This window comes from Antechinus flavipes, chromosome 3 (genome assembly GCF_016432865.1).
Source record: "Antechinus flavipes isolate AdamAnt ecotype Samford, QLD, Australia chromosome 3, AdamAnt_v2, whole genome shotgun sequence".
In the NCBI taxonomy this organism is placed as follows: domain Eukaryota; kingdom Metazoa; phylum Chordata; class Mammalia; order Dasyuromorphia; family Dasyuridae; genus Antechinus; species Antechinus flavipes.
In genome coordinates this window covers 554,900,816-554,917,394 of record NC_067400.1, presented here as the reverse complement: position 1 = coordinate 554,917,394, position 16,579 = coordinate 554,900,816, and the positions used below count along the sequence as shown (strand labels likewise).

The following is a 16,579-nucleotide window of genomic DNA, read 5'->3' as shown; positions in this document are numbered from 1 at the left end:
TCTGGGCTTAATTTAAACTATGTAATTAGTGCCAAATATGGGAGACATTCCTAATCAGATTGAGATGTGGAAAGGGAGTTCACGCAGTAGCTTTTCATGACTAGATTCAAAATCCTAATTATAACCAGAAATTAAATGAGAATTTTAATCTATAAATGATCAGAAATGGTCAATCTGTCAGGACCCTCATCCAATACAAAGAAATAATTATTTTCAAGTGTCATATGAATCAAGTCTGTAGAAAAATATAGGCTGTCACTGCTTGCTTGTTTATGGTCCTTAGGACTATTTAGCATAAGTAATTCAATATAGGAGTTTTATCCCTCAATCATCAAACAATATATTTCAAAAACATAATTACCACAAGATGTAAAGAGGGGGGAAATTTTTTTAAATAATCATTTTTAATGTTTTTAATTGAATGTCATGCCTTCTTTCAATGTCTATACCTCACTTTTATGCACAATTTTTTTCTAGGAGAAATATAGTCCTAGGAAAGCAAATAAAGGCACTTTGGACATTTTACCCAGATACATTGCTTCCTGGGAGGAAACCCAACAGAAACAGGACAGATACTCACAAAGCTGCAGAAGAAAATTTGTATATGTAGAATTCTTAGCTATCTTACTTGAACCTTTGTTCAATGCCTATATTTCTGAGCTATTAGCAATATATCATCTTTCTCATTCTACCCATTCTGCCCCTCTTGTTCAAGTAAGCCACCAGATTTCCTGAATCCCCTAGCTTGCCCTGGCTCCAGAATGGATCCATCTTTTCTTCCCCTTAATATAAACTGGAGGAAAAAACTGTGTTATTGGAAACCAGCTTATTAACAAGTAAATGAAAAAAAAAAAAAAAAAGCAAAAATCTAATGAGTATGGAATTGTTGGAATCAATTGGATCCTATTATCATTTTAACCAACTCCTTAGTCTGTCCTTGCCTAAGGTATCATGATCTTACTTGAGAAGAAAACCTCCATATATACAGTTCACAGAGACTTCAAAGTAACACAACTTTTGTGCCATTTTCATTTCCATTTGGTCACAGTTCTGACCTTTTCTGACAATATGCCATGGAAGTCTAATGATTTTTCAGTCCCTTTTTCCTTCACTTGAAGTTTCCTTTGTTGTCCAGATTTCCAAAGTCCAGACTCCTCTTACAACTGCAGAGGTATTTTTATGTTTATTTTCTGCCTCAAAACAAGTTTGTATGTCAAATTATGAATAGGTCCCTCTTTATAATGACATACAGGAAATAATAATCTATACAATTCCAACTAATACTAAGGAAACATTTATTTCCTAACCAAGACAGTGCTTCTCTTCTCTGTGAATGGCCTTCTATTCTTGATTCTCTACTGGTTATCATAATTCTAATCTATTTTGCCTGGAAAACTGACCTTTTGTAATCTAACCCATTCCTATCTCTCCTTTTTCCAGAAGGCCAGAATAATCAACTCTCACAAACATATCATGCTCTTTCCCAAATCTATATTTTTATTATGTTCTCTTTTCTCTTATCACAATATTCTCCCTTATCTCTATCCCTTGCACCAAAACTTACTTGTAAAAGACTTTGAATGAATCATCTCTCAAAAGGGCTAACTTTTAGATATCCTTCAAAGCCCAGGTCATTTTATCTCCATTATGAAGACTTCCTTGAAGACACAAGGCAATTTTGTTATGATAATATTATATATTATACATCCATATAGCTATATATAGCTATATAAAGTTTATGAATTCACACATGATTTTATTTTGATTATTCACATAGCAAAACATTTGCTTTTGATTACAATTAAGTTTACCAAAAATTAAAAAGAAATATGAGTATAGTTGTGGAATGCTGTATATATTGACCCACATTGGTGATATTAGTGCATTTTTAGTTTTTACTGATACAAGAGACATCTCTTTGTGTGTGGGTGCAGGCAAACACTTGTTGATTCAGAGCTGAAGTGGTCAGAGGTCAATTTGGCAATAACATGAATTTGTATAAAGATATAAATAAAACTTGAAAAAATTCCTAAGGAATTCATCCTCCCTGATCTGACATCCTGGAGCACTAAAGCTCCCAATGAAACTAAACTGCCTGAAGCTGTCTTACCTGTCATATGACTCATGTGTAATGGAAAGAATCTTAGCTTTGAACTGAGAAAAGGCATGAACTTGAATGCTACCCCCAATATTTGCCAGGCGCTTGACCATGTTACTTAGTCTCTACAACTTCACTTCCTTCATCCATAAGTTTCATACAAAAACACATACTTTCTACTTCATAGGATGGTATAACTTTATAAGATACTCTTAAGGTGTTTTTATTGTTTTTTATTTCACATGTTTTAATCCATGTCCCCAAATGAGTTTCCTTGCATTCACAAAATCTTATTTTCCTACAAGTCTCTCAAGGATTTCATCACAATTCATCCTTCTCATTTTCTACCTTCTTCCATCCTAAATACATGAATAAAGACACATTGTAAAATGATTGTTTTCCAGATGCAAAGTGAAGGAATATCAGTAGCATAATACTTGGAAGTTAGTCTTTCTTGCCTTTATAGGACAAATTTTGTGACTTTACCCAACCCAATCCAGGGAATTCCCCTCTTTTCTCTTCTGTCCATTTTTTCCTACTGTCATTGGGGAGTTTATTTAAAATCTTGGTAAGTGTCTCTTCTTAAATATTTTATCCTAATTTTCTCTAGGTCTGCAATATATGGCCCTTCAAAAACCTCAATGTATTAATAGTCTTTTTTTTAGTGTTTTTCTTTTATTTTTATTTTCAATTTCAAATTATTTCTCTTCTTCTACCCGTTTCCCACCCATTGAGAATGGAAGACATGATACCCATTATATTTACATATATAATGTCACACAAAGCATTTTTTGCACATTAATTTTGTTCCAAAGAAATGAAAAAAACAAGAGAAATAGAGGAAAAAGTACACTTCAATCTGCATTCTGACTCCATCAGTATTTTCTCTGGAGTTGAGACTCATTTTTCATCAAAAATCTTTTGGAAATGTGGTGGATCACTATATTGATCATCATTATCATTCATAGTTGATTATCTGTATAATACTGCTGTTATTCTTTATATTGTTCTTCTGTTGCTCCCACTTCACTTTGGAAGTGATTTTTAAATATTGCACAGCATTCTATTTCATTTTTAGCACAATCTTTCCAGGTACACAAGTAACTTGTTCAAGCATACAAGCATTGATTTTTTAAGGACATAACTACTCTTTTGTGGATGTCAGATATTTGATTATTATTGTTGCACATCATGAGCTCTGAATTAATGCTTATTAAATTCTAGTTTTTTGAATGAATCACACCTCACTAAATTTACTAGAAAAAGGACTTCCCTTTTTTTGGGAACTAGATTGACCAAATTTTTTAAATCTTAGGCTGCTGGTCACTTCCATGCTTAATTTTCCCCCTTTTTCTGGCTAACCATGTTCATTTTTCCAAATAAACCTCTTGAGAACAGAAGCAATCTTAGAGAGCCCAAGATTCCATTATTAATATTTATCAGGGTGGAATCTAAATTGAGTAAAAGCTTTTGGAAGGAGAGGTTTTTTGAGCTGACCTCCACCCAAGATACTTGACAATTGTTCTTTTTCTGACATGAGCACACTCATACATGTTAAGTCTCAATTTCAGTAACCTTTTTTCAGAAAAACCTTGATGATTGCCTTACGGATCTGCTTGGTTTTCACACCATAGATGATTGGGTTTAGTACAGGGGGCAGAAGAAGGAAAGCATCAGACATCATGGTGTGAACAAATGGGGGTGCCTTCTTTCCCCACCTATGAACAACAGATAGTCCAATGAGAGGGATGTAGAAGATAGCCACAACAATAATGTGGGAAATGCAGGTGCTAAAAGCCTTGTACCTCTCCTCTGGGGAGGCAATGCTGAGCACAGAATGAATAATCAGCACATAGGAGACACCAATCAAAGGAGCATCCAAACCAAATGTAGAGAGGACCCCCAAAAGTCCATATATGCTGTTGACCCTGATACTGGAGCAGGAACATTTGATCATATCAGGATGGTAGCAGTAGGAGTGAGAAAGAATGTTATCTCTACAGAAAGACAAGCGCTTTAGAAGAAGAAGGAGGGGAATCATGAACAGAATACCTCTTCCCACTATCATCAGTCCAATCTGTATGATTCTGGTTGGAGTGAGGATGTTTGCATACCTCAATGGGTTACAAATAGCAATGTAGCGATCAAAAGCCATGGCCAAGAGCACCGAGGACTCCATGACAGTGAGGGAATGAATGAAGAACATTTGGCTAAGGCAAGCATTCCAACCAATCTCTTGAATATTAAGACAGAGGACACCAAGAGTAGTGGGCAGAGTGGAGAGGGACAGGCACATGTCAGTGGCTGAGAGCATGGAAAGCAAATAGAACATGGGCTCATGAAGGCTTCGACTGGTGATGATGATAAATAGGATCATGCTATTGCCAGAGATGGCAATGGCATAGAGGAAGCAAAAGGGAATAGAGATCCAGGTGTGGACAGTTTCCAGGCCAGGAATTCCGGTTAGCAGAAATGTCAGAGATGTGATTGTTTTATTTGACAAAAGTGACATGATGAATTGAGAAGATATCATTCAAAAAGAAAATCTCCCAACCTGTAATAGCAAAGAAAATGAATGATAGGAATCTAGGGATATCAATGGCAAATCCAAGATGATCTTGTTTTTGTTTTGATTTTTTGTTTGTTTGTTTTTTTTATCATAGCTTTTTATTTACAAGATATATGCATGGGTAATTTTTTCAGCATTGACAATTGCAAAACCTTTTGTTCCAATTTTTTCCCTCCTTCCCCCCACCCACTCTCCCAGATGACAGGTGGACCAATACATGTTAAATATGTTAAAGTATATGTTAAATAAAATATATATATACATGTCCATACAGTTATTTTGCTGCACAAGAAGAATCGGACTTTGAAATACTGTACAATTAACCTGTGAAGTAAATAAAAAATGCAGGCGGACAAAAACAGAGGGATTGGGAATTCTCTGTAGTGGTTCACACTCATCTCCCAGAGTTCTTTCGCTGGGTGTAGCTGGTTCAACTCATTACTGCTCTATTGGAACTGATTTGGTTCATCTCATTGTTGAAGAGGGCCATGTCCATCAGAACTGATCATCATATAGTATTGTTGAAATATATAATGATCTCCTGGTCCTGCCAAGATGATCTTGTAAATTGGTTTCATTTTATACTGCAATTGACATTGAAAGGGAGTAGAAGCTGAGTCGATGAATATTAACCACCCATTTTAGATACAGCTGTGATTGTGATATTGGTGATGATCATGAAGAAATATCCAGAAAAAGAAAATGAGGGTTGAACATCATGAATATTAGGTCATCTACCATATTTCTAAGAACTAAGGGAATTTTAAAATGGGACGTGAAATATCAGAGGAAGTGAGCTAAGTTAGCTCTCTTCAAATATTTTAAGGATTGTCATTTCAACAAGGATAAAGAAAGATATATTCTGCTTGGCTCCAGAAGGAAGTATCAGAAGTCGGAGTCCTATCAAATACTACCAAATACCTGCTTTTATATTTTGTTCCTTAGTAGTATGGCTCCTAAATATGTGTTTTTATTGTTAGTGTTATAGAGTACAAAACACGTATGAATATTTCTGTCAATTTTATCAAAACTTATTAAATTATAGGTAACTCCAAATGTGGAAACTCATTCCATGACTATAGATTAGTAACTTATTAGTTAACAATTATATTCATGAGTTGTCTAAAATTGATAGTTCAAGTGATAATCCCTCAATCAATTTGTGTCCAAGGAAGAACTAGAACCTGTCACCCAAGTCTTTCTGATTCATATTTTGCTGTTTACTATATCAAAGCTTCTTAAACTGTGAGTGGGGTCAAATAATTGAATGTGGAGATCTCAAATTATCAAAATATCAGTCAGCTCTGAAAAACATTGAAGATGCTCTGTGTCCTGCATGTTCAAATATTCCATCAAGATTTAATTCTTTATGGATAAATAAATAATCAGATACATCTTTTGTATTTAAGAAATGGTTTAGTATGTATACTAAAGAATTATTTTATTTAAGATTTTTGTATCAATGTTCATTAAGGAAATTGGTCTTTAATTTTCTTTCTCTAAACTTACCTGATTTAGGTATCAATACCATGTCTATGTCATAAAATAGGAGGCCTTTGTTCCCTATTTTTTTTCAAATAGTTTATATAATATTGGGGTTAATTGTTCTGTAAATGTTTGGTAGAATTCACATGTAAATCCATCTGGTCCTGGGGATTTTTTCTTAGGGAATTGTTTAATAGCTTGTTCTATTTCTTTTTTTAAAATGGGATTATCTATGTCATTTATTTCCTCTTTTGTAAATCTGGGAAATCTATATTTTTGTAGGTATTCCTCCATTTCATTTAGGTTATCAAATTTATTGGCATAAAATTGGGCAAATTAAGTATTAATTATTGCTCTAATTTCCTCTTTATTGGTGGAAACTTCTCCCTTTTCATTTTTGAGACTAACAATTTGATTTTCCTCTTTCCTTTTTCTAATCAAATTAATTAAAGATTTATCTTTTTTTTTCATAAAACCAACTCAGTTTTACTTATTAATTCAATAGTTTTTTTTTTTTTTTTACTTTCAATTTTGTTAATCTCTCTTTTTATTTTTACAACTTCAAGTTTGGTATTGGATTGGGGGATTTTAATTTGTTCTTTTTCCAGCTTTTTTAGTTGCAAGCCCAATTCATTGATCTTCTCTTTCTCTATATTATGCAAGTAAGCATCTAGAGATATAAAGTTTCACCTTATTACCGCTTTGGCTACATCCCACAAATCATTACACACAGCAGCAACAAGATGATGCAGTGAGGGTGGAGGGAAAGAGGAAAAAATTTGGAACAGAAAGTTTTGCAAGGGTCAGTGTTGAAAAATTACCCATGCATATGTTTTGTAAATAAAAAGCTTTAAAAAAAATTATTTTTTAAAAAATTTCTTTATGACTTGTTACAAGTTAATGTTTGATTTTTATACTTATTTTATATAATTACATATCTAAGATCAAGTAAAAGTTTCTTGGGATAAAAGAGATAATAAGTAGAAAAAGTTCAAGAAGGCCTGTTCTAAATATCCTCAAACTTAAAAAAAAAAAAATTCTCAAACCAGACAGTTTTCAGTGGAGTAATAAGGTAACCAGAATGGTATGATGTTAAGAAACCATGATATATAATAAATGATTATATAATCTGGGGTCCTGCAAACTGGTAAGAGAAAATTGAGAAGTTATAAAATTTGTCTTTAGATATCTGAACCTTTTTCATATGAAAGAGGAAAAAACTACTGTGAGGATCTAGAAAAGATAAATAGGGTAGAAGAAAAGACAAAATCCCTGAGTTATTTTCACCTAAAGACTTGAGAGAATCTAGCAATAATGTGTCCAACACTAACTTCAATATTCCCACTCACTAAAACTTATAGTTATAATATTTCAGGATAAAACAAAATAACAATAAGTATTATCATATTTTTATCTGGATGGCAATTTTAATGAAAATCATCCCTATATTTTCTTTCAATATTTTGATTCTATTCTTGTTTTATTATTACAACATTTATTCAGTGTCACATTCCAAAATTTCAAGTACATTGAGGACAAAACCAAAAAGAAGAAAATGGAAAACAAAAATCTTTCAGTCATAAAAATGAATGTCAGGAGAAAAGAAAAGAAACCCACATTATGCTTCTTAAACTTAAGTACTAGAAATCAAAACAGGTTCTTGGTCAGAACAGATTTACTTCTTGTATTGTAAATACAATTGTAAATGAAATTATTTTTTATTGTATTATTGTACATTGTTATTGTAATTAATTGTTATTGTAACTTATTGTAATTAATTGTAAATAATTGTATTTTTCTTGTAAATAAAATTGTAAATATTTTGTATTGTAAATTGTACTTATTGTAAATAAAATAAAAATAGCTTTATCTTGCATCAAACTTCATAATAGCTCAGAAGCAGAAAAATTAAAATTCAGAAAGCATATGGGAGCACTGAAAGAAGAAAATGTTTTGATAATCATGAGATACAACAGTAGCCCAATAATAAGAATGTAAAGAAAATAAAAATATATAAAGTAAAAAAAAAAAAAAGGTACCCAAGAATTTCAAAAGAATAAAATTTAGGAGATGAGTTAATATTAAGAAAATAAGACCTACACTTGTATATGCCAGTCTAGTATAGGAATAATACTTAAGTATTATTTTAAAAGTTAAATATTTTGCTTAGTATCTTCCCTGTAAAAGGAGAAAGGAGGGGAAAAGAAAGGAAGGATGGATGGAAAGAAGAACAAAGAAGAAAAAGAAAGACAGAAGGAAGGACAAAACGGTACATTTTAGAAGCACATATTAGATTTAAAAGGAGCTTACTCTTACTTCATCAAATGAAATTCAAACCCTTCATCTTGATGAAAAGTTCAAACTTAATAAGGAAGATTAATTTCTAAATGAATGAAAGAAAGAAGAAAGGGAGATGAAAGAAAGAAGTGTGAGAAGGAAAAAGGGAGAAAAGGAGGAATAAAGAAATGAAGAAGAAACAGAGGAAGGAAAGACTTACTAAGCACTTGCTATGTCCTAGACAATGTGCTAAGGATCAAGGGATGCAAAATTGCATAAAAGTGATGGCCAGGAAAGAGAATTTTTGTCCAAGGAATCATAGTAATTGTAAATGTGGGGAAGGAAGGAACATAGAGCACAAGGAAGGGAGGGAGGGAGAGTAAGAAAAGAAAGAAGGAAGGATAGAACAGTATATTTTAGAAACACATGTTGGCAGAACTAAAAGTAGTTTACTACTATCGTATCAAATGAAATTTAAATATTTCTGAAAAATTCAAGCTCAGCGAGGAAGGGGCAGTACTTTCTCCAAAGTGATTTGTGGAACTAAAAAATTAAATTAAATTGAAGTGCATGGAATTCTTGACTTCTTGAATACCCAGAGCAAGACAGAATCTCAGATTAAATTGAGCCCATTAAAGAGATCTGCTGCCCTTCCTTTGGATAGCCTGAATGAATTTACTGTTTGATTCCACAATAGTCTGGTTTCTCCACTACTGACCCCAGAAATTCTGAAGATTCAGCAATCCATAATTCTAATATTACTCTTACTTAAGACAGCAACCTCTCCCTCAGATCAGATAATGGGAATGAATTTTGGGGGATTCCATATAGACAATCAATTCATCAATTCACAAGTATTTACTAAATGCTTACTATGTCCCAAGCACTGTGCTAAGCACTGATAGGGGATATAAAAAAGGCCTCCTCTCTCCATAAAAAAGGAAGAAAACACAACAGATATAATATGTGATAGAGGAAGGTATTAGTTTTAGATATAGAGAACCAGGATTTATTTAAATTCTTCAATCACCACTTAAGTATTATAGAATATGGGGCAGAGAAAACTTTAAGCCTCAAAGCTTCTATCTCCCTATTTATAAAGTAAACACAATCATAATTAAAGTCCCTACCTCAAAGATATTCTCAATGATTCTTCTGGCCCATCTCAAAGGGCCAAAATCATGAAATTGGGGTAAAGAAAGAGTATTTACTAAACCCATACTGTGTTGCAGATTCTATGTGAACAATAGAAAGTGGATATTGCTTACTGTGGTGACTCATCTGTGTTGCTCAGAGAAGATGGAAAGTATACTGCTCCATAGTCCATGCATCAAATTGTTTTCAAAAAGTTCTCTATTTTTATATCAGCCAGCCATATAATATGAGGAAGACATCTCTGATCCCTCTATGTAGCCTGCCTATGGATTTAGGGCTATCTCTCTTTCTGCCTTTCTTATGGAGCTAAGACTTACCTGGCTTGTATTCACAAAACTCCACAGAGAAGAATTGAATGTGCTTACTAAAGTCATCTCTTAAGCAACCTCTGGGGAGATAAGGTATAGTGTTAAGATTATTGGGTAGGAGGAGGAAAATCTGAATTTGTTTCTTGAATGATGCTTTATGGAGAATAATCTTCTTTAGTATGTGTGGCTATCCCTTGACACCATATCCCTTGAGCCAGCATATTCTCACCAATATACTCTAAAGTTCTACCAGTGAGAATGATTAAAGCAATTGGTTCCTAATTGACCAAGGAATATTATAAGGGAATACAAGAGTTTCCAAAAGCCCAAACAACATAGTCAAGCTAAATAAGACTTTTTTTTTTCTATATGAACAAGGTCATTAAGTTGTGTAAAGTAATAACAAACAGATTCTGAACAAGAATGTTTTTCTCTGACTGAAATTGAAAGTAAACTATTGAATTAATAAACAAAAATAAGAATTGGTTTTATTTTTAAAAAGCAACAAAATAAATAAACCTTTATTAGAAAAAGGAAAGAAGAAAATCAAATTGTTAGTATAAAAATTGTAGCAAAGTACAGTGTCTCATGCAGAGAGGTAGTGGGTTCTCCCACACTGGAAATCTTCCAAAAAAGGATAAATGACAGTTATATGCTGGGGAAAATTTTAATTAATTTATTTATTCAGGGTTATAAATTTTTAACCTTGAAAAGATTCTAAAGGGAATCTAGCATAACACTTTCACTCTTAGATGATAGAGTTCAGTTGCAAAGAGGTAAATGACTTTCTTTAGATTACATATAGTGACAAGAATAGAATTTGAATCTAGATCTTCAGATGAAAAATCTAATGTTCTTACTTCAGTAGGGTCTCTTCCAACTTAGAGATTCTGTGAGAAGAAAAAGCCATATCATAGAGATTCCTTTCATGTATAATAGGAAAACTCATGAAGTGGAAATCAATCAAAAACAAGTCTCAGTAGAAAGAATATTAATCTGGAAATCAGGGTACCCAGTTTTTACCTTCACTCCTGCTTGCCTCCATATTCTGAAGTTTACTATGAATTAGTAAAACAGTAATATGAGAATGACATATGGGATATAATTCAAGACAAGTTCTCTTCTCAGTATCTACTTTTTACATTTTCATTTCAGCCTGATGCTCTACTTAATATTGCAATTTCAGTGGAACTTGCTTTGCTCACATTCTTGGCATACTTTTTGCCAATTTTACCAATTCTGCCAATTCAAAAGTGGCTGTACATTTCTCTGGAGAATCAGAGCAATAGGGAGTATACAGATTAGTGGACAATCTCCAAATATATTCCACTTATTTTGAGTCTAATCTAAAAGATGTCCAAGATTACTGCAGAAATCTTGTTTCTTTATTCTTTTTTTATCATTCATCTATGACTTCTTGGTCCAAGAAATTCATGATACTGAAGAAAATCACAATTTTTATCCTGAGATCTATTTCAAATGCTACATCTTCTAAGATCTTCTAACTTACTGATTAGTAGTAATCTCCTTCATAATAAATTTGTTTGCCGTATAATGATTTGAACATGTAATCTATAATAGATATTTGTGTCACTATAAAATCTCCTTACAATTTTTTTTTGCTGAGGTAATTGGGGTTAAGTGACATGCCCAGGGTCACACAGCCAGGAAATGTTAAGTGTCTGAAGCCAGATTTAAACTCAGGTCCTCCTGAATTCAGAGCTGGTGCTCTGTCCACTACAGCAACTAGTTGCCCCTCTAAATAACTTCTATGAGGATAAGATAAGTTACTTATCTAAAGTGTATATTTACTTATAGCATCTTCACTATATTTGGGAAAGAATAAGTACTTCATCAATATTTGTTGTATTATAATATTATATACATGATGATATTCCATATAGAAATGGGTTGCTTGCCAAACCACTTTAAGGAATCATAGGATCTCTCATCTGAAAAGAAATTCAGAGACCATATGATCCTATCTTTGCCAGAAAAGTAATCTCTCCTACGCCAAGGAAGAAAGAGGTAGGAGCCACTACTTTCTGAAGCAGATCATTCTATATATCACTAAATATTTCAGACATCTCCAATTCTCAGAGTATCTAATTCTTACCCCCTCCCAGAACTTTATAAAAACAAATGTCCCTCCTAGAAGTTTCATGAATTTAGAAAACAAAAAAACCTAATAAATCATCTCGTTCAAAAAGTTCATGTTAGGAAATTGGAAAATCTTGGGAGATAAAATTATTTTGCCAAATTGATATATGTGGTAAGGGACAGGACTAGTTTTCCACATTGTTGACTTTGTCTACCACATTCTGGTTGTTAAATATCAAATGGTATTCATGATTTCTCACAGCCAGCATTTATTGAGATGTATTATGAGAAAAGAGGGAAAAATGATTTACTTATATCAATTCAATCAATAAGCATTTATAGAATGAATGTTTTCTGCCAGGGACTCTGTTACCCTCTGAAGTTACAAACACAAAAAAATTAAACAATCCATACTTGTAATGACCTTACATTCATGAGGTATCTTATTTACTTTTAAAGGAATTTTATTTTTTTTAACTTTAAAAGAGTAAACATTTTATTTAACTGTGCAATTAAATTAGTGTAGGAACCATAGAAACAAAATGAGAGAGCTGGGATGTATTTCAAAAGAAATCTATTTCATCCTCATATTTAATGGATAAGGAAATTAGGACCCAGAGAAAGAGGAGTAATTCACATGGAGAAATATTTTTAGAAATTATCATGTGAGTAATCAAAGTCACAGTGACTGTGAATAAATAATATAAATAGTTCAAAGTAAACTAGGAGATTCTGGGGGAAGAAACATTCAAGATTTGGTTAGAAACCCAAGTTTCACTATGGTCTACTTTGGTTTAATATGGCTCTTCTCTAAGAAGCTGTCTGGAAACTTCTTTTCTCTTTTGAGCTAGCTCTAGTTCTATATCATCAGTGGGTTAAAGATGAAGAAATACTGTGTTCTTTTTTGTTGATGTTCAGTCATTTTTCAATGTATCAGACTCTGTGTGATGCCATTTGAGATTTTCTTGGAAACGATTCTGGAGTAATTTGCCATTTTAGAAATGAGGAAACTAAGGCAGAGATAAATGACTTGCCTACGGTCTCACAGCTAGTAAATATCTGCAGCTGCATTTAAACTTATGAAAATGAGTCTTCCTGATTCTAAGTCCATTGCTCTATGCATTATGAGGTCACCTAGCTGCCCAATGTGTTCTTTGGGTGAGCTCCATAAGATAAAACCTGCTTTATAGGGAGAGAAAACAGAGAGTTCTATGCCATCCTAGACAGAATGCTGTACTTTGGAGTCAGAAAGACCTTTGTCCAGATCCTGCCTTTGACCCTATGTGACGAGGAAACATCATTTAATTTCTCTGAACCTCAGTTTCTTCATCAATAAAAAGGAGTTTGATTACATAGTCTATAAGTTCCTACCTATCTGTTAATTTGTGATGTCATGAATTTTTCAAGCTCACCTAGAAAATTGGTGGTGTCAATACACGGGGAACATTTAAGTTCCCAAATGCTATGTCCTGTATATTATGTGGGTATTTGGTCTTTAAGAACCAATTTGGGAAGAATATTATGTGGTCTAGGGGCAGGATAACCATTCACAGATATAGCTGTTGATTAAGCTAGTGCCCTCCTAATAAATTTGACATGACACAGTAATGCTCAAGGAGCCCCTGATTTCCTGCATGTTAAGAATGGTTTGGAATGTTTGTGGCAGCCCTCTTTGTAGTGGCCAGAAACTGGAAACTGAGTAGATGTCCATCAATTGGAGAATGGCTGAATAAATTGTGGCATAGGAATATGATGGAATATCATTGTTCGGTAAGAAATGACCAACAGGATGATTTCAGAAAGGCCTGAAGAGACCTACACGAACTGATGCTGAGTGAAAGAGCAGGGCCAGGAGATCATTATATACTTCAACAACAATACTATATGATGACCAATTCTGATGGACCTGGCCATCTTCAGCAATGAGATGAACCAAATCAGTTCCAATGGAGCAGTAATGAACTGAATCAGCTACGCCCAGCGAAAGAACTCTGGGAGATGACTAAGAACCATTACATTGAATTCCCAATCCTTATATTTTTGCCTGCCTGCATTTTGGATTTCCTTCACAGGCTAATTGTGCAATATTTCAAAGTCCGATTTTTTTTTTTGTACAGCAAAATAACAGTTTGGTCATGTATACTTATTGTGTATCTAATTTATACTTTAATATATTTAACATCTACTGGTCATCCTGCCATCTAGGGGAGGGAGTAGGGGGAAGGAGGGGAAAAATTGGAACAAAAGGTTTGGCCATTGTCAATGCTGTAAAATTACCCATACATATAATTTGTAAATAAAAAGCTATTTAAAAAAAAAAAAAAGAATGGTTAGGGAAGCAAAAGACCACGGGGAACCCATCTTTCAGGGGGATAAGTTGGAAGAATTGCCATTGCCTGGTAAACATTTGGAAAATGGATGGTCACCATGTGCTCACCCCTCATGAAGAAGGGAGAGTGGATGAAACCTCATTTGTCTCTTTCATCACTTGAGTCAGAGATCTAAGAGGTGAATTTAGGTGGAGTTGTGAGGGTTTTGGAGGGGAATGAGTGGATTTTCTAATAATTCATAATAATAAAAAGTAGAAGGGGCTGCTTTGAAAATGGTGGGTTCCCCCTGCGAGGAGGCCTTCAAGAATAGACTAGATGATGATTTGTCAGATCTTATATTAGGGATTCTTTTCATTCATATTTAAGAATAACAACAATACAACAACAGTAATAGCAGCTTGTATTTATATAATTATTTAAAATTTGCAAAATGCTTTACAAATATTATCTCTTTTATCCTCATAACAACTCTAGAAGGTAGGTGCTATTATTATCCCCATTTTACAAATGAGGCAAATAGAGGTTAAATGACTTGCCCAGGATCACATAGCTCATGAATGTCTCAGGTGAGATTTGAATTCAGGTTTTTCTGATTTTTAGGTTCAGTGATAGCTGCTGAGGTTCTTTATTGCCTCTCAAATTCTATGATCCAAAGGAAAAAGAAACTGAGAGCCAGAGGCTAGACAGAATCATCTTTCCAATGGATTGTTAGGGGAAGCTAAACCTTAGGAGCACTTCTGGAAATAGAAGTCAGCAATGACTGATTCTAATTCCTCAGGATAGTTGGTGAGTGATGGGCTGGTTCTCCTCAAGAGTGCTGCAGAGGAACCAGCCTGGGTAGATGGCTGACTCTAGTTTAAAAGTGGGTCCAGTGTTCTGCATGTAGAAGGTGAAGTTCTTGGATTCCTCCTTGCTGCGATAAAGATCCATGATGTTCTTTTCCTCTAGCTGAAGAATAGGCTGCTGAGCAATCCCAATTGACAGACACTGGGATCGTCCCTTAATGTCCAAGATAATTTGGAACCGTTTGGCATCCAGAGACTTAATGGGGACCACGCTGATCTCTTCACCATCAATAAGTCTTCCTGCTTACAGTCTTCCGGCCAATAGCTAATTATTTTGCACATAAATGACCTTCATTACAGCATCTTTCATTCGGAAACATAAAGCTTTGTATAGAACCATCTTGACCTTCCCAGTTTGGAGGAACTTCTGCCTTCTAGAGAAAAAAACAAGTTCTAATAGGTGTGGATGGAATTTAACTTGTCATGAAAAGGGAGAAGAGGCAGATTCCTGAGGCTAAACAGAAGATTGAGATCCTATCAGGGACTTTTCCCACTTTTCTTCCTTTTGTGCTTTCTGCCTGAGTCAATTCTCTGTCCATGAATTTTAATTTTTTAAATTGATACTCTACCTTCTCTTCCTCCCAATCCTTTCTCCATTGCAAAAGAAATTTAAAATAAATTTGTGTAACAAGTGTGTACAGTCAATCTCTTATACTAGCAATCATAATACATATATAAATGTACATATGATATTTATGTATGTATATACTATATATAGATGATAGATCAAGAAATTGACCACGAGGAAGAGTAGCTAGGTGGGTCTTAGCAGAGAAAGCCTGAAACACTGATAGGAATATTATACTTCCTGGAGCAAGAAGGAAAGGCACTGAGAAGACCACCTCAGCCTTAAATGAGCCTTTTGTTTTTAAGCAGACCACTTATTCAAGTAGACTTTCATCATTGTCCCAGTCCAGGAGGTCTTTAGAAACTGTTAGGATTTTTACAAGGTGCTAAGTCACTGAAATTGATAGAGACAATAATTATCTAATTTAGCATGGTACTTAACAGTTCTCTAGTTCACTAATGTACTTAGTACTTATTAGAGTTCCACTAGATTCACACCTTTAAGAGAGCATATATAAGGAGGAGCCCACTAAAAGACAAGCCTACTAAGAGACAAGCCCATTCTCGGAGGCAGAGACAGATTCATTCCATCTTCTACCTTTGTGCTGGCTGGAGACTGAAGCTAGCAGAGACAAAGAATTAGCACCAAGAGCTCTTCGAACCAAAGAGAGAGATAGGCTTCTAAGAAAGCCAATCGGGCCCAAGGAAGGAGATAATAAAGCATTTGGGGTGATTACTTTGAACTAAAACTTTGAACTCTGGGTGCCTCCAGAAACCCCCCAAGAAACCTGCTTCCAGAGAACATTATATTTTAGAGAAGAATATTATAAGAAACCTCACCTTAC

The 16,579-nt window shown here is 34.1% G+C and overlaps 1 protein-coding gene and 1 pseudogene across 1 annotated transcript; both read right to left on the bottom strand.

The window, feature by feature from the left end:
- Positions 1-3,665: 3,665 nt before the first annotated feature.
- On the bottom strand, positions 3,666-4,631 carry LOC127557427 (olfactory receptor 51F2-like). Its single transcript, XM_051990750.1, has one exon. The coding sequence runs from the start codon at positions 4,629-4,631 to the stop codon at positions 3,666-3,668; it is 966 nt and encodes a 321-aa protein (XP_051846710.1).
- Positions 4,632-15,047: 10,416 nt separating this feature from the next.
- Positions 15,048-15,507, bottom strand: LOC127557426 (interleukin-36 receptor antagonist protein-like; annotated as a pseudogene).
- Between the last annotated feature and the right edge of the window lie 1,072 nt (positions 15,508-16,579).

What these genes read in the sequence shown, in the direction of transcription:
- LOC127557427 (XM_051990750.1), bottom strand. Translation starts at nt 4,631, where the DNA reads ATGATATCTTCTCAATTCATCATGTCACTTTTGTCAAATAAAACAATC.